General features: G+C 43.2%; 1 protein-coding gene across 1 annotated transcript in view; it reads left to right on the top strand.

Annotated features, from left to right (window-relative positions):
• Positions 1 to 19,692, top strand: part of LOC138296725 (cysteine-rich venom protein-like) — a 206,053-nt gene that overhangs the window by 73,083 nt on the left and 113,278 nt on the right. The window contains exon 5 of the mRNA XM_069236126.1: positions 9,386 to 9,476. Coding sequence (XP_069092227.1) covers positions 9,386 to 9,476 — 91 coding nt within the window. The remainder of the gene's footprint in view (positions 1 to 9,385; positions 9,477 to 19,692) is intronic.

Below are 19,692 nucleotides of genomic sequence, written 5' to 3'. Positions count from 1 at the left end.
GACAGTTTAAAGCTGCCAAGAGGCTGCAATGGCAGGCCTGTTTTAAGAGGCTACTTAAGTGGGTTGCACAAGAAGTACCACAGGCATATTATAAGGCGTATTAGAAGTATTTCATTAACCAGCCCTGGGTAAATGGTATACCACTTTACTAGGGATTTATAATTAAATTAAATATTCCAATCAGGTGTAAGGCAAATGTACACCTAAGGAATAGCTCGCTAACACCCTCAGCAAGTCTCTTCCTCCCCTCACCACAGAAGCAAACATCTCAGCACGGAACTTCTACCAATGGATCTCCAAATGCACCAACACCCTAGCACCACTCTGCAAAACCTCAACAAAACACAACCTCAAGAAGGCCAGCTGGTTCTGCCCCACACTCTAGGACGTCAGGTGCACCTGCAGATTGCTAGAAAAAAGATGGAGAAACAGTCCTCAGAAGACTACTCGACCTTCAGATCCGCTATTTAATCTCACCACCACCTCATCAGATCCACCAGGAAAACTGCCTTGCAGGATCGTATCAGTGCCACTGCACACAACATCAAAGAGCTTTTCACAGTGGTCAAGGAGTTTGCCAAACAGCAATCGAAAGCGGCAAACATCCCTCCATTTCAGGACTATCTAGGCATCTTCTTCTACTGAAAAATCACCCACCAACTACCCTCCAGCTCGGACCCTCCGAACCTTCCCAGATCCTGCACTGCTGGACCACCGTCACCATGGAAGAGGCCTGCTCCATCATGAGTAGCATCCACTCTAGAGCCACTACTGACCCCTGTCCTCACCACATTTTCGATAAAGCCAACACCTCCATCGCACCTGAGCTCTGCCACACTCTCAACTGTTGGCCAAGATGGCCAACTCTCCCGAGGACTGGAAGCACACCGAGAGATGCCCTTTCCTCAAGAACTACTGCCCTATTGTCCTGCTGCGTCTCACAGCCAAGGTCATTAAAAAAGGCCATCAATGTGCAGCTTCGCAAACACATTGAGGACAACAACATCCTGGACATCTCCCAATCAGGTTTCAGGAGCAACCACAGCACAGAGACCCCCCTCCAAGCCGCCACAGATGACATCAGCTCGCTCCCGGACCATGGTCAAAAAGCAGCCCTCTTCCACCTGGACCTATCGGCCACCTTCGACACGGCCTCACATCACACCCTCTGCTCCAGACTCTAGGCAGCTGGCCTCCGTGTAAAGACTATACAATGGATACGCTCCTTCCTGACCAGCAGAACACACAGACACAGGCTCCGCCTTACCTGTCAGGACCTACAGGGATCAGCTGCAGAGTTCCACAGGACTCCTCCCTGAGCCCCACATTCTTCAACATTTGCAGGCCAACTTGCAACCATCTTCAGGAACAACAGATTGAACATTGTCTCCTATGCCAACGACACCCAGCTGGGATGAAAGCCGTCACCGCCTGGATGAAGGACATATGCCTCAAGCTCAACTCTGACAGGACTGAGATCCTCATCCTGGGACCCTCCACATCATCCTGGGACAACTCCTGGTGGCCTGCTTCCCTTGCCACCCCCTCAGCCCAACAAACCCCGCACGCACCTCAGCTTCATCTTGGATTCATCGCTCACCATGACCCGACATGTCAACTCTGTTGCATCTTCCTGTTCACTTACCCACGCCTTGGTCACCAACAGACTCGACTATGGCAATGCCCTATATGCTGGCAAAACCCAGAAGAACCTGAAGAAACTACAGCACATCCAAAACGTCTCTGCCAGACTCATCCTGGATGTCCCCCACCACAAACACATCACCAGACCCTAAAGGGACCTCAACTGGCTTCCCCTTGAGAAGAGGATGAACTTCAAACTCCTTGTCCATGCATACTAGGTGCTTCGTGATCTAGGAACCACCTACCTCAACCACCACATCACCTTCTACTACGCCACCAGATCTCTCCACTCTTCTCAATGGGCACTGGCCACCATATCCCGCACACAGAAGACCTTGGCTGGAGAAAGTTCCTTCACCTACCTCGAGACAAAGAGCTCAAACATCTTGCCTCTTTACCTCAGGCAGTCACCATTGTTGCCTCAATTCAGGAAGGACCTTAAGACCTGGCTCTTCGACTGTAGCACAGTGTGCAGAGACTCCACAGCTAAAACATACATTTTGTAGAAGCTTTCACAGTGCAACATGTACTACAAACCACAATTTGTGAATCAAGCCCTTGTTTTTTTAAACTTTAGTCATATCAGCGGAAAACTTCTGAGATGGTTTGGAGAATAGCATGATGCAGGGTTGTTTTTGGAAAAATGTTTATTATTGAAAAAATATTGTATGGTATATAGGGCAATATGTACAAAAGCTTTTTCTCATTGCAAACAGCCTTATTCTGCGAATTGGGCCATATGCGACAAGAAAAAAGCATTTGGTGATGCACAAACCCAATTTTGTGATTCAGTAATCTCTTTACTGAAACGCAAATAGGGTTTTCGAGTTGCAATCAGGAAGGGACGTTCCCTTATTAATTGTCAGTTGCAGTGCTATGTATGATTGTTTTGTGACCGAGAATGCGGTCTCAAACCAATTACAGTTAGCAAAAATTTCAAGAATGCATGCAAAAATATTTTGTCAGTGCAGGTAGTGGCTCCGTGGGACCTCGAGAGTTGGGCACTCCTTCTGTGCTTGGCAGAATTCTGCTGGGGAGGGGCCTGCTTCCACTTGCCAAATGGCAGGTTCAGGTAATTCACCCAGGTCAGAACAAAAATATATTTTCCTGTAGGTTCTGAAGCAGCTCCTTCATGTTTTGCTTCTTCCTGGACCATGGGAATCTTTAGAGAGGGCTCTCTGCACTCCTTGGTCCTCCTCTTCATGGCAGGTATCTTGGTCATTGTACTAGGCTCCAGGATTTTGTAATTTAAGCTTGAGGTTGCAGGTGGGGCCCACCAGCACTCATTTTTGGGGTACAGCCTATTAAGATTTCCAAATTGGTCACAGGCAGCGAAGAGTTAAAGAAAGGTTTCTTGCTTTTATTAAGTCCTTATAATACAGAGATCCCATTCACAGAGGTAGCACAGGTACAAGTAATCACATCAATTGACTCACCTGCAATTGGAATCATAACATTCTAGATGATGTCTTGGTTACAGGGACGCATCTTCACATATATACATATAGGAGGCTGCCTGGTTTGTAGTAGGTAACTATGGTACGTACACCTTATACCAGGTCCAGTTATCCCTTATTAGTGGAGAATGAAGGCAGTGTCTAGAAGCCAGGCTCCATAGAGGTAGCTGTGGATGAGCAGCCAAGGCTTATCTAGGAGACATGCAAAACTCTTGCAATATCACTGTAGTCACACAGTACTCACACACATGAAAGAAAATACTCAGTGTTGAAAAAATAAAGGTATTTTATTTTGGTGACACAATTGCCAAAAATACCATAGAGACTATACTCCCTTAGGAGGTAAGTGATACAAAAATTATATACACTAGTATGCAAAAACAGGTGTAAGAAAATGGTACAATTAGTGAAAATAACTATAGTTAGAAATAAGCCTGGGGGAACACAAACCATATAGTAAGAAAGTGGTAAGAAAGTGGAATGCGAATGTCGGTTTCCCGCCTAGGCAAGTGTAGTGTGTAGAGGGGCTCTGGGAGTATTAGAAAACACCAAAAGTAAGTACTAGAACCCACCCCAGAACCCAGGAAAGCAGGAGTAAAACACAGTAACTTTCCTAGAACAGAAACACGAGAAAGAAGATAATGCAAGAGCCAGAAGAGACTGCAAGATACCAACAGTGGATTCCTTGACCTGAAGACCTGCGGAAGAAGGGGACCAAGTCCAAGAAGCACAGAAGAGTCCAGGGAGAACAAGAGCCCCTGCTAACCCAGAGGAAGGTGTAAACAAAGAACCTCTGGTGAAGAAGAACAATCAGTACTGCTCCCAAGAAAATGGATTTGGGTTCCTGGTTGGTGCAGGTGATGTCCCACGCTGGCTGGGGGACTGCAGTCTGGTTTGCGTCGCTAGAGTCCACCAACAAGCCTTGGCACTCGCAAAGCTCGCGGTTAGCGGCAAATGGCATTGCCTGGGACTAGGAGGGACCTAGTGGGGAAGCCAGAGGGGTCTCTCAGCAAATCAGAGAGCCCACAGAAGACCAGACAGCATGCACAGGAGTCCCACAGCACGGGGACAAAGGAGGTGCAAAAGGAGGCCCATGCACCACTATGACAAAAGCTCCCACACCGCCAGAGAACCACAGAGGAATATGTGCATCGCAGGATGGAGTGCTGGGGGCCGGAGCTGCACAGTGCTTGAAGGATTTTGTGGAAAGATCCCAACAAGTCTTGGCAACTGCAAAACACATGGTGCACCGGGTTACTGTCTTTCATGAGGTGGCAAGCTGTTACCTCCACCAAATTTGTATAATTGTAGATCAGGACAGTTGGGACCACTTCAGTCCACCACCCTTAATGCAGGATATAGGCAGCTCAGCAGGAGAGGGGATCCACACAGCTGTTTGTTAATGCAGTGAGGTGCCTGCTGAAGCAGGGGAGTGACTCCTTCACCCCAAGGGAGATTCCTTCCTTCTTCTGGTTCAGGCTGAAGACAGGCTGTCCTCTGAGGATGCACGATCGGTAAATAATTGCAGTTGCTGGCAGGAGCTGAAGATACAATCCTGCAGAAGTCGTCTTGCTTCTTTGTTGCCGTTTGTAGAGTTCCTGGAGGGTCCAGATGCAGTTTCTTCAATGAGAAGGTGAAGTGGAGGATGCAGAGGATTCCTGCTGGAGTCTTGCAATCCGAATCTGAAGAACCACCCAAAGTAGAGAACCTAAATAGCCCTGGAAGGGGGATTGGTCAGCTAAACAGGTAAGTACCTACCAGGGGAGGGCTCTAACATCACCTGCTGGCACTGGCCACTCAGATGCCCCCAGAGTTCCCTGCCAACTTGGAATACAAGATCGCAAAACCCAGACACCCTCTGGAGGAGCTCTGAGCACCATCACTGGGGAGGTGATGGACAAGGGAGTGGTCACTCCCCTTTCCTTTGTCCAGTTTCATGCCAGAGCAGGGACTGGGGTTCCCTGAACCATTGTAGACTGGATTATGCAAGGCAGCACCAAATGTGCCCTTCAAAGCATTTCCAGTGGCTTGGGAAGGCTACCCCTCCCAAGCCTGTAACACCTATTTCCAAAGGGAGAGGGTGTAACACCCCTCTTCCAAAGGAAATCCTTTGGTCTGCCTTCCTGGGATTGAGCTTCAAGCAACAGGAGGGCAGAAACCTGTCTGAGAGGTGACAGCAGCTGGGCTGCCAGGAAAACCTCAGTCTGGAATGGCTATATTTGGGGTCCTTTAAGGTACCCCCAGAGTGCATGGAATCATACAACCAATGCTTGCAAAAACCTTGGGGTATGATTTCAACATGTTTGATACAAACATGCCTATGTTTGGAGTTACCATTATGTAACTGGACATAGGTAGTGACCTATGTCCAGTACACGCGTAAAATGGCATCCCCAGACTCACGAAGTCTGGGAAAATGGTCCTGGAGGTCGTGGGGGCACCTATGCTAGTGCAGGGGTGCCATCAGACAGGAGGTACTCTGCACCCTGCCCTCAGGGCTTGAGGGCCTGCTATAGGGGTGACTTATAAGTGACCTGGTGAAGTGTAAATGGCAGTGATAGGGTGCATGCACATTTTCATGCAAGCTGCAATGGCAATACCACGGAAGCCTTTGCATAGGCTTCCTGTGGGTGGCAAAAGATATGGTGCAGCCCATAGGGATCCACAGGAACCCCAATGCCCTGGGTACCTAAATACCATATACTAGGGACTTATAAAGGAGCACCAGTATGCCAATTGTGGGTGTTTATTTTGTTACCAGTATGCAACAACAACATTTAGAGGCGAGAGAGCATAATCACTGGGGTCCTGGTTAGCAGGATCCCAGTGAACATGGTCAAGCACACTTACATCAGGCAGAAAATGGGGGTAACCATGGCAAAAAGAGGATATTTTCCTACAACATAACACTAGGTTGCAGTGACATAAGACACCACACTGCCCTTATTTTTCTTCATCAGACTTTGACTGAGAGCAGGAGAGAGATAACATGTATACCAAAAGATAAGGTGGACAGGGAGATTATGAATTAGTCCAGTGTACAGCCTCCCTACATACAATCAAAAACATACACTGTTCCACTTAAAGGACCACAGGTCAAAAAGGCACTTCTACAAATAGAAGCCAGAGCCCTCACACATCCACTGGATGTCATGCTTCATCATAGGGCTTGCTCTTCATCGGGCTGGCGCTGCAATGTGTGACAGGCCCCACGAGGGGGCTCTTTAACAGAGATCTTTTGAAGTGCGTGCCAAAGTAACGTGTAGGAATAGATTGAAGCCTATAAAAAAGAGCTGGAGAAGAAGAGTTAAAATAGGCTCAAGAACCTCACAGCAGCATGTTTATTATACATGGAAGGTCTCGGTCAAGGTTAAAAACAGTGGGGAGTGGAACCAAAATAATGTTCCTCCACTCTACCAAAAGGAAGGTTTGGCAAAGGGAAAATCTTCCTTCAGCCCTAAATAGAGGTCAACATATTTCATGCCTTAGTTGTCTGTATGGATATGGTAGCATTTCATCAGGACCAAAAACAGAAACAAACAACTCCTAGGCTACACTAAATAACCCAAGTGAGTGTAGAAAATATGGAGAAAAAATGTAACTTACATAAGGAGCTATGCAACAGAGAACCTAAATAGGTATGGAACCTCCTATAGGAAGGACAGGGCTCCTTGGGGAAAAATGCGAGCCAGGGGACTTTCGTTGCCAATTTTCGATGAAGCCCCCTCTCCATGACCTACCTGGAGGCTGCATTCCCAGAAGTGAAAAGAGGGAAAGCATGCACGTGGGAAAAAAGTAGGGAAAAAAGAGTAAAAAACTGTACTAATGGGAGAAAACACAAAACTGAGAAAAATGATCATGGATTGTTTGGTGACTGTTTAAATAGACATGAGGTGGAAGCAAGGCTATAAAACCATGGTATTTATCACATTGACATTTAATAGCATTAACCACAGGCTTCTAAGCAAAACAGTGGGCCCCGGGATCAAATTATTTTACAATTTAAGCATCAGCTAGTTCTGTCAGAGTTTTTATCTTTGGACTTAGGAGAAAGTTTATCAAGATTTGACCCAATACTGATTAGTAGTATCCAAGGTTGCTGCACTGTGTAGCATAGGTGGGAGAGCACAGAACAGCACCTAATATACTTAGATATGGCCCTGTTTTTCTCTCCTTCCATGCTGGCACACTTTTTGCTTCCATTACAGCATGTATACTACCTTGCACAACAGAGCAAATATTCCTGATTCCAGGCACTTTTCTAGGCATTTCACCACACAAATTTACCACCAGACCATAGCAGAAGGTATATTCAGATAGAGGAGTGTTGCTGGATTAAGATGATTCATCAGTGGGGTCAATCAGGGCCTGGAGTGGCTAAAATGGAAGGGGAAGCACTTGCTGCCCTCCCATTGTTGAAGAGGACAGATGAGGGCCATGCTACACCAACTCCAGCACCCAGAGCTGCTCTGCATCTATATCTGGGTCCAGTGTTTCTGTGCCTGTATTTATCCCATCTGCCATTTGTTGATCCTACGCTTTAACACGCTACTCAGAATAATCTAGGGCAGTGTTTCCCAAACTGTTGTGACCCGCTAGTGGGTTGCAAGATGATTTTTGATAGGTAGTTAAAGTCTAAGCAATACATAAACATGCCTTAATATTCTATGTTTATTTTGTCACAATAGCTGCACCTCAAAGACAAAGGTCAGGTTATGTCTTCAGACAATTTGATGTTTCTTTAATGTGGGGAGTGGTATTTACAAGCTCCTCTCACTTTGCAGTCAGAGAATGAAAAGTAAAGAGAATTATGTTGCAATCTTGCTGGGGTGAGCATAGGCTGTAGGCTGTAGATTTTTATAATAGGGTTAAAAAAAATCATAAAACTTTACTTACTGATGAACAAAAGATAAGTATTCAGTAAAACCCGATTTCCACACATTATTATTTGTGTGTGATATAGTTTTACTGTTAAAAGTGTAAGTCTGCAGAAAATTAATCTGCAATTTCAATGGAAAATGTGCTGTCTGTAAATGACAGTGTGCTGCCACACAATGCTTTAGTTACGATAAAAATATAAATAAATCTCATTTCCTCTACAGCTAGGTGCGTCGCAAAGCTTCATTGTTCTAAAAAGTGGGTCATAGTTCTAAAACGTTTGGGAAGTACTGACTTATAGAGTTATCCCAAAAAGACCTGGGTACAGCTCTGCATCACTCCAATTGAAGGCCTTAGAGGAATTGTCTGTTTCTTTCTGAAGTGCAAAACTGATAAGTTGAAAGGAAGGATGGTGCTCCAAATCTTCAAGATAGTTTTACATGATATGGCAGGAAAGTTTGATTTGTCACCGTGGTAAGTGAGAAATACAAGGTACTGAGGTGCATATTTAGGATTTTGTTGCACAGGGCAATGCAGCAAGTTGTCTTGCTGTGCTGCCCTGCATCACTGTAAAAGGGCAGGAATGTGCAGTGTCTATGGGCATACGCCACATTCCTGTCCTTTCCCCCGTGCTGGTGCCGTTTCGGCAGACTAGTGCCAATGCAGGCACTGTGGTGCAAGGGTGCCTGCATTGCATAAAGGATTGTTTTTGTGCAGGAAGGTGCACCTTCCTGCACAAAAACAATCCTGGGAGGCTTTGTCCTCTTTACAAGAGTGCTGCAGGATGCAGCACACAGAAGGAGGAAACAATAAGGAGAAATAGAGAGATTTCTCCACTTTGCACCTCCCAAGGGTGAGGCGTAAGGTTTTGTCACATCTCCAGGTTTACAAGGTATTGTAAATCTGGGGATGTGTCAAAATCCATGGGTGTTGCAAGGGAAAAAACACCACAATGCCCATGGACTGCCACCCTAGTGCTGAGTAAGGCAATGCAGCTTTTTGTGTTGCCTTGCCTTACTCTTATTCTTCATGAGGCCATTCAAAGCCACTCAAAATGACTTTGCATGGCCTCATAAATGTGATTGGGTGATTTGCGCTGCAGTGCATCACAAAAAGTGATGCAACAGCAGCACACAGCCCTCATAAATATGGGCCTGAGTTTGTGCTGTATTTACATGTCAAGAAGTGTCTAATGGTTATATGAATATACTTGAATTACTATTCTTCTTTGAATATTTATACTCATATTCAAAAACTGCTTGATAAGAGGTCATATGTAACTATTGAACCAGACATAAATGTATTGTATATCAATTATGTTACAGGTTTCATTTACTATGAATTGTTTTCACACGAAATGCAACAAAGGAATAAAAATAGCATTTGTATTTGTCACTTTTACTTAGAGTTGGAATGAAGACACTGCAGCTATCGCGGAAGTTTGGATTCGAAAATGCAACTTTAACCACAGTCCTCTCGAACTAAGGACACTTAATGGTATTGTTAAATATTATTAAATATGAATTCTCTATTAGAGAATCATATCTTCTGTCTGAGAAGCATTTTAACATCAAATCCATGCTAACTCTTCAGGTCTGTGTTGAATATACCTCTATTCTGTCTTTTTTCCATCTTTATCAGTTCCTCACGTCTCTATCTCCACTTCCAAGCTTAAGATGACAGGGAAGGGAAAAGGGGGCTAGGTACAATGACACCCAGTTTAAATTGACTTTCATTATTAACCTTTGTGCCCTACCCAATAATTGCCTCCCATATTACATCACTCACAACATGTCCTATGAAATCACTGACAACATTGCTGCAGAATCTAAAATGACATCCTTGATGACAAGACTGCATGGTGGGGGTGCGAGTTATAATTACCTTAGGGCAGGCGTTTTTGTAGCTAGAAATAACTGTAACTGTTATGTTGGCACTGAAATTATCTCCTAACTATAATGTAACTTTAACCTTTGATATTTGGAATACACACAAATATATGTACACATATGTATACATCTACTAAAAGAACCAAAGGTTACAGTGACGTTATAGTTAGGTCCACATTTTACATGCACAAACCCATAGAAATTCATCAGTTATCTCATGTAGCTGTAACGTTCTCAAAGGTATCTATAACTCGAGCCCCGCCATGCACAGTTTTCTCATCAATAATTTTACAGCAAATGCTGCCAAGATATTATCAAATATGTAATAGAAGATGTTACGAGTGTTGTAAAATGTGGGGTTCTTAGCAGTACATGGCTAGGGCACGAGTTGTAGTTACCTTAGAGAAAGAACTCTTTGGCATACCCCTCAAAGGCAGTCAATACAGGCGAAAGGCACGCAGATTCCCCTCCTCAGGCTAATTTGGGGCCTGGAAACCCCATCCTTCATGGCCTCTTACCTTTTGAAAGGGTAGGGAGCATGCTGCCCCTCTCCCAGGGCTAACATTGGCCCTGGGGAACCCATCTCCCAGTGCCTGTCCAGGGAAGAGGAGCACACAGCCCTTCTCCCCTGGGACCTGCCCAACATTAAAAGGGTGGAGAAGGGCATGCAGAGGCCCTATTTCCTGAGCAAATACTGTCCCTGGGTACCCCATCCCGCGGGGTCTGCCTATCATTTAAAGGGGGGAGAGGGACGCATAGCCCTCTTCATGAGCCAATATTGGCTGTGGTCCCTGGGGCTTAGGCACAATTTAGAAGGGGAGAGGGCATGCAGCCCCCCTCCCTTGGCCAATATTGGCACTGGGGACCCCATTCCACAGGGCCTCACCTTAACATGTTGGCTGTCTTGGTCCCACCCAGGGTACCTATTTCTTCCTCATTGGAGGCTGCGGGGGAGCCCCAATTACTCTGTGGCCCTATCCAGCGCCCGTCTCCAGCAGGAGCCAGCGTTGCCGCTGCACGCAGGGAACAGCTAAACATGCTGTGTCCTGTATGCTGGCGCAATTATTTCATCTGTTTCCATGCCCACCTGACAGTGGGCATGGAAACAGATGAAAAGTCCACTCTCTGGGTGGACGGGCTGTTTTCTTGCTCCTGCCTGCTGGGAGCTGGCTTATTGTTTGTTCTGGCTTAGGAAGAGCTGTCAAAGCTCCCCAGGACATAGGGAGCCAGCCCTGGGAGGTGATAGGTACCCCCACCCTTTTAAAGTGCACAAGCTGGCCCCAAGGAGCTGGTGGTCTCATGGGTTGCGAAAGGTGGTAGTCTCTGGGCCCGTAAACAGCATGGGGAGTGGGGCCGCATGGCCACCTTCTCCTTAATTGAGATTGGCCTTATTCCAGAGAGGTGGCGGTCCCTAATGCCAAAATCAGTCATGGTGAGGGGGACTGCATGAGCCCCCTCCCCCATATACACAATGACATTTGCAGGAGACTTTGCTTGCTTTTTAAATTTTGCTGAGATTTGTGGCAACAATTTAAAAATAAGCTTTTTGGCCCTGACAGAGTCCCTGTGGAACCCCACCAGAAGGCCTAGAGGCTCATAGTATTCCTATCCTGCCCCCCTCTGTTTTATGTTTACTTTTATTTTGGGACTTGGCTCAAGATGGCTGCTAACACCAACACTTCCTGGTTGAAGTGATGGCAGCCAGTCAGACCTCAGCATGAGCTCTGTCAGCTCAGCTGTGGATCCACGTCCCTAGATATTCACATTTCTTTTTTCTTTAACGACTCCAAAACTACTGAACAGATTTTTAGCAAATCACAAAAGAAGATGTTTCTGTACCAAGGTCTAGCTTTCTGCCAAATTTGGGGTATTTTGTTCAGCGGATGAGGCTGTTGTTGTCCATAAAATCCCTATGGGAAAGTGCATGATGAAAACAAGGTCAATATTAAAGGTAGTTGGTGGGGATTTCAACTGCCACTTTGAACCCCTTGAGGTAGACAATGAGGTTTCCCTAGTAGCAGAGAATAATTATTGATCGATACCGAATCTGTCTCTACCCCTATCAAGAAATGGACAATGCTGGCATTGCAAATGTATGCACTTACTTTAAAACAGTCCTTGAAGACTTGCAACAGGAGAACTAAGTCTGACAGGAACAGAATGCCTACTTTTAATAGGATTGGGAGCACAAGTCTGATAGATTAGATTTTAGTTGATGTAAGACTCTGGCCCTATTTTATTGATATGCATATTAATGCAAGACATGATAGTTACCATAAGCTTTAGTATTAGACTTAACCTTCCCGACATGTAGCACTGTTGCCATCTGGCATGATCCCTTGGATGGTAGACTTTTGCTGTCAAACAACAAACGTAGACTCAACTGGAGTGTGGTTGAGCGCTTGCAAGTCTCATAAAGACAAATCTACCAAGAGATCAGAAAGAGCTTAGGCGTTATGTTGAATTTATCACCTGTGAGGAGCACCCGTGATTCTCTATCTAAATCCTTAGGAAATAGGCATTTTAGGCAAACTTAACTCTTGCTACTTAACATGATCATGTCCCAGGATAAAGGTGTAATACAATCTTTACGTATAATGTATAAAAAAAAAATAATAATACTGCAACGAAGGAAAGGGACCACCACAGATGGGCAGACCTGGTAAGCGCAGTAAGGCATAAAGACTACACTGCTTTCTAGAAATTGTTTTTTCTGGGATGCAAAAAAGTAATGCGTAGATAGGGAGCAACACTGGGGCAGATGCTTGGAATAAGTATTTTTTAAATGTGTATGATGTTCAGTCAGCAGATAATGCCACATTGGAGCTCCCCAATTTAAATAATAAGAAATGTGCAGTGGGCACGTGTAGTAGAAACGAGTAAATACCATTAGATAAGGTCAATTTGCCAATAAAAAAGATTGCTCCTAATAAAGGACTGGGTCTGGATAAAATACCCAAGGATCTGTTTTTTGTCGGAACCTGAGGCTTGGGGCCCCTACCTTACTGTAATATTTAATGCAATTATGGAAGGGATTCCACACTGCTGGGCGGGGGCAGAAATAATTCAAATTTTTAAAAAGGGTTCTCCCCTACTGCCCACAAACTATCACCTAATTGTTTAATAGAAACCACAACAAAGGTTTTTGCTAGAGTTATTTTGGAAAAGTTGCAAGATTGGATAGAGGCCAACGCGGTGTTAAGCCCCTTGCAAGTGGGTTTCCAATACAATATCTCAATGATTCCTCCACTGGAAAACAGTACTGTTGGGGGGGAGCAGATTGTATATGGTCTTTGTAGACCTAAAAACAGCCTTTGATCTGGTACCCAGGTTGAACCCTGTGGCGGATCTTATCTGAATCGAGGGTTCCACCCTACCTTCTGTCTATTCCAGGAAGAATTCCCAAGCACAATTTTTCGCAGGTGTGTTTTTGTAGGTTGGGTGAGGTGTCTGAACCTTTCATAGTTAATCGGGGAGTTAAGCAGAGGTGTGTGATGGCACCTACACGTTTTATCCTGTATATAACTGGTTTTGTTGATTATTTAAATCTGTAAGACAATGACGCCCCTAGTTTATCCTCTATGAAGGTGCCAGCCCTTATGTTTGAGGATGACATTCTCCTTTCTCAATCTCCTATGGGCTTACAAAAGATCCTTGACCAGTTTAGTAACTTTTGTCACATAAGCGGAGTTGAAATACATTTGAGCAAATCTAAATGTATGGTCCTTAACCCCTGTCGGTCAACATGCCCAAATCCCACGTTGAATTGGAATCTTCCAGAACAGGTTCACACCTTTGACTATCCAGGTATTACTCCTAGTGAGCCAATGGATTGGGAATCCTGCATCACTAAGCAAAGAATTAAATGAGAGCATTATGTAGATGGGCTTCTAAAGGTGCTTTGGGGGTCATTTTACAAACCTTTTTCCCCAGTTATCAAGATCTATGTTCTCAATGCCCCTGGGGCTGTGTGATATGGAGCAGAATTATGGGTACATAAGTCAGTGAAAACTCTTTTTCTGTCTAAGAACCGCTTTCTGTGGCAACTGTTGAAACTCCCTGTTAGAACACTTGTTGTTCCACTCAGGTTAGATCTGGGAGTTCGAACAATCAGAGGGGATTGCCCTTAGACCCATCCTGTATTGGAGAAGAGTGTGGGTTACCCCTGAATTGATATCATAGAGGCTAGCGCTGGATGAAATACTAGGGATGCAGGGTGCTGGTAAACTACCCTGGGTCCGTTTTGTTAAAGAGATTTTGAGAGTTACGGGGAGAGAGAGTCTGTGGGTTACCCCAGTAGGGGTTGTTCACACGTTTCAGAAGCTGACTTAATGAATGGTTGTAAAACATATGTTTTAAATAAGAGGCTGGCTAGCTCCACGTTGGGATCACTGCCAGACAGTTTCATCATGCATAAGGTCTCCTATAAATCTGAAAGGTTTATGGATGAAATTGAACCCGGTTTGGCAGAGGAAACTCTATGTTCTATTCAGGTTAGGTACCCTACCCATATGTTCATATACCTGTAAGAGGGCAACTACAGGGTCCAATGGAAAACAAATTTGTCATTCATGTGGTGGTTCTAGAGAAACAAAAGTTCAAGTCCTTTTCTTCGGCCCTGCTTATTGCAGGGCTAGAAGAATATGGAAAGTGCCCACATGTAGAATTATCAGGACCCTACAGCACAAAGAGGCACATAGAATATTGAAAACCGATACTAGCCAAGCTATAGTATTTAACAGGAACAAAATCAAAAACAACTGACTCTAACAGAATTGTCGACAGTTATTGACAATCATGATTGCAATGATATCTCTATTGTGAATCTATCTGACTGTGTATTGACTGATGAACAAATAAAAGTATTACGTAAAGGATTAGGTTTCTGTGTGTCCAGTTTTTGCAATATGACACAAATACACATAGATTTGTTCACATTTTTACAACTTAAACTCAAACAATATTTTGCAGACAAAACTGACATACAGACTACAGATACATCTCACACTACTGTCAGCTCCTATTCAATACGAGATATTATGGATATTGAACTTTTATTAACTTTGGACAACATGAATCAAGATATTTTCAATAGAAAGAAACTATTAGAAGATCTCAAAGTTGCACAAGATTTGACACTAAATAGTGGCCTCAAGCCAAAGTCTTTGTTCATTCCCAGTCTACCAAGTAACAACGTGATAGACACCTTTGGCAAAATGGTCAAAGAGTATCTATATAGATTGGAAAATCAAATTAAGAAAGGTCAATGTCACAAATCACATAATCTGACTCTTAAACAAAAATCAGCTTTAAAATAATTTAGCGATAATCAAAACATAGTTATCAAAGAGGCGGATAAAGGAGGCAATATTGTAATCCTTAATAGGACAGATTATGTTAAGGAAATAGACAGACAGCTTATGGATAGTGTTGCATATACTAAACTACAGACCAATCCCTTACAAAGGATCATAGTAAATTTAGAAAGATGGTTACGAGTGTGGCGGGAAGAGGGTTTGATTTCTGATTCGGAATTCAAATACATATTTAACCCACACCCTACATCACCATGCATATACATCTTACCAAAACTACATAAAAGTAGAACGTCACCTCCCGGTAGACCCATCATATCAGGAATAGGGGCACCTACTGAAAGACTTTCCGAATTTATCGATAGTTACTTGCAACCTGTTGTTAAGAATATACCCTCGTATCTACAAGATACAAAAGATGTTCTTGCAAAATTAGAGGATATAGTGTGGACAACAGGAATGATCTGGGTTACACTAGATGTTACCTCACTATATACTTGTATACCTAAGGATAAGGGATTGCAAGCAGTACGTCATTTTTTATCAGGAAGATCAGCATCATACTATGAACACACAGAGATGCTATTACATATGATAGAATTCACACTAGACAACAATGTCTTCATACATGAAGGACAGTGGTTCAAACAAGCGCAAGGAGTTGCTATGGGGTCTAGATTTTCCCCATCGTATGCAAACTTGTATATGGGTTGGTTTGTACAAATCCATATTTGGAAGAACGGTCCCCCACATCTGACGGAAAATATCTTTTTTGGGGGAGGTATATTGATTATGTCATCATGATTTGGACTGGATCGGAACAACAACTAGTGGAATTTTGTAATCATTTGAATTTGAATATGTACAATATACAAATGACTTATGAATATAGTAAGGAAAATATATGTTTCCTGCATTTGAACATATTCATCAAAGACAACATGATACACACCAAAATTTACCGCAAACCAACAGCTTGTAATGCAATATTGCATGCGGAGAGTGCTCATCCTAAAACTCAGATCTCAGCTATTCCTCTTGGGGAAATGACTAGACTCAAGAGGAACTGTAGTGAGCCAAATACATGCAATATGGAATTAGACATTTTGGAAAAAAGATTCCTACAAAGGGGATATTCCAAACAAACTATTGATGTAGCAAGAAACAAAATCAATAGGACATGTAGGACAAACTTGCTGAATAGGCATAGCACATCTCCGAAAAGGTCCCAGGGCACAATGGTGAGTTTCTGTACGGAGTATAGTCAGAATAGCCGTAATATACATCCTATTCTACAAAAACATTGGAACATATTACAAATGGATAATACACTAGCAAAAATATTACCTAAAAGACCGAGAATGATCCACAAAAGGGGCAAAACTATTAGAAATGTAATATGTAAAAGTTATTTGCCACCTTTAAGGGAAGAAACACCGACATGGTTACCAAGCAAAATCAATGGTTTTTACAAATGTGATCATTGTAATATGTGTGGTTTCACAATGCATAAAACCCTGGAATTTCAGTACAATGGAAGCGGACCACATAAAATTACCACCTTTATAAATTGTAACACCAAATTCACTGTGTATTTTTTGGAATGCAAATGTGGCCAGACATATGTGGGAAGTACTATCAGGCCCTTGAAAGAACGCATTCAGGAACACATCCGTGCCCTGCGAAACAATGACACAATCTCACCAGTAGTCCGACACATGAACATCAAACATCCAGGGAGAGAAATTCCTTAGATTAAATACATTGGAATTTATAATACATCTGTTAACCCTAGAGGAGGTAATAGAACATTGGAGCTACGAAAAAATGAGGCGAAATGGATTAACAGGTTAAGAACTATAGAAATGGGGATGAATATTGATGATGAACTATATCATTTTTTACAATAATGGATACATGATTGTGGATTATAAGATATGTCTTCTTTTTATTAGCAATACATCTCTTTGCAGGCTAATAATACATTGGGATCAGTGGTTTGTTGTGCCTATATGTTTAACTGATGTATACTCACATACCATGGTGACGGATGCCTCTCTTTGAGCGATATTTGATATCTCCTGTCTGTCCAATCACTTTTTATCATATATAATTTTCTATGATAATGTGCACATATTGGACTAATATGTATAGGATCTTTCTTTCAGTTCCTCCTTTCTCCTTCCTATCATTCGGAGTCTCGTTGGTTACCTTACTCTGTCCATACATTGAGGATGGTTTATTACCTACACAGATCAGAGTATTTGATAAGAGCTTCACTCGTTGGTCCAATATACTTATATATATTCTGCCTGATGATTAGTATATATCAATTAGGTTCTCTGACAATTGGACAACAGGTCTGAGTAATATGAAAATGAACTATTCTAAGATGGCCGCCATGTTCGCGATGTTTGTAGTGGGCCCTTTTCTCTTTCTACTATAAGAATATTCTAATTGTGGGTTTGAAACTCCGGGTCGGCATTGGCTAAATTGCCGACACCAACCAGATTTAAGAAGATATCCGTGCTCTCTTCAATGCACACACCTTTGTTGTTATTGCAACGAAGCAACACGGGGCGAGGATTGCTATTATGCGGACGTTACGAGGATACAGGTTAGTTTTGAAGGCGTTACGGCTAGCTTGTCTTGGGGGTGCCCCATTGATTTTTATTACTCATTGGCCACAGAGTTATGTGGGACATTCCTGTTTATACTATCATGGACAAGACATATTCTTTTGGATATGGTTTTCTGACTTTATTATACCCTTGATATTGATTCAGGTTTGAATATTCTCTCTCATATCATGACTTTATTTAATATCGGCGATACATTTTCTTATGTGACTTTCTATTTGTAGCCTGACATTGTTATGGCCAAGCACTCTGAACAACATATAGAGGTTAGTTTCATTTGTGACGTGATGTATCTATATGGAGTTAAATTGCACTTTGTAGGGAACCAGGTTTCATGTTATCGTGACAGTTTAGATATTTTGCTTAGATTGGATTACGGTTCCTTTGATAAGAAGGATATGATAAATAAAGGCCATAACATGGCCTGTATCAGCTATTAATATGTGCATACATGTTCTTTTCATTTATTTGTAGGGCCAACTATAAGCTGATGAATTAAAATTATATTATCAAAAAAATGAAAATCAGTTGCGTTTTTTTTGTACAATGAACAAGCTTAGTGCGGACCATACCAAGGTTAGTGGGGTACCAGATTTTGAATATAGGTAACACATATGGTCTACATGTTGACAGTTGATGATTGGATCTCTTCCCCTATTTCTCTGTCATTTAGAGATTTGAATAGAATTTGGAGATACAAGTGGTAAATGGAGAGATTAAGGTACTTTCCCTTCAAAACTCTTTTTGGGGGTTACATAGGTCTCTCTTTCATACTTACAAATAGTGACTCACCTTCACATTCATATCAAATTTCATCCCTATCACTCATACTTACTATATCATTTTATTAATCTCAAAGACTAATTTGGGATGTAGGCTCTCTATAGCACTTTTTCTATTTCCAACACACTTTTGGTTCAGGTTGACTAACTGTGATCCTTTCTTTAGTCTTTGGAGTTGTTTTTCAGTTTTTGTATTTTTAAATTATTAATGTAATATTTTTGAATTATGATTTATCAGCCTTGAAGAAGTCCAATGTGTGGATGAAACACGTGTCAGCTGATGTTACATGTGGATTCGACAAAATATCATCCGGTCCTTTGACTCATAGTTCATTTCTCTGTTAGATTATGGTCTTTTATTGTATCTATTTACATTATGGCCCTCATTCTGACCCTGGCGGTCGGTGATAAATCGGCGGCCAACCCGCGAACTGGCCGGCGGTCCAAAATATGCAATTCTGACCCTGGCGGGAACTGCCAACACAGCCCGCCGCATTAACACTCCGCCCGCCATGGCGGAACAAACAAACAGCGCGGCGGTCCCCGCCAACAGCCAGGCGGCAGACAATGTACCGCCCACCCTATCACGACCCACCAATCCGCCACCTTTTCCGGGGCGGGAGCACCGCCGATAAAAACACGGCGGAAACAGACTACGAACGGGAAAACGCTCACCTCCACATACTCCACGCGAGATTCCGGCAGTATGGAACCCGAGTTGCAGGTCATCCCCGCATTCCTATACCTGCTCCTGTACCAGGAGCACGCCCGGCGGCGCGGAAGACATCGGTGAGTACTGCACCTACGACACAGGGGAGGGAAAAGATTACCGGCACACACCCACCCACCCACACCCACTACAACACACACATCAATGCATTCCCACAGATCACTGTCACAACCCACAAACCCCCCCCTCCGAAATAATGCAAAGACCAAAAGAAGAGATCTTAAACGGGCAGATATATTGAAAAATGGACAGCAGTAATCCAAATAAATAAATGAACTATGTACAAAATATATACATCTACTAAATGTAGTCCAACCACTGTCCGTGGACCACAGGGGTCCTGAGCAAAGGGGCAAGG

This window comes from Pleurodeles waltl, chromosome 5 (genome assembly GCF_031143425.1).
Source record: "Pleurodeles waltl isolate 20211129_DDA chromosome 5, aPleWal1.hap1.20221129, whole genome shotgun sequence".
NCBI classification, from domain to species: Eukaryota; Metazoa; Chordata; class Amphibia; order Caudata; family Salamandridae; genus Pleurodeles; species Pleurodeles waltl.
The sequence above is the reverse complement of the archived record's forward strand: the minus strand, read 5'-3'. Positions and strand labels throughout refer to the sequence as shown.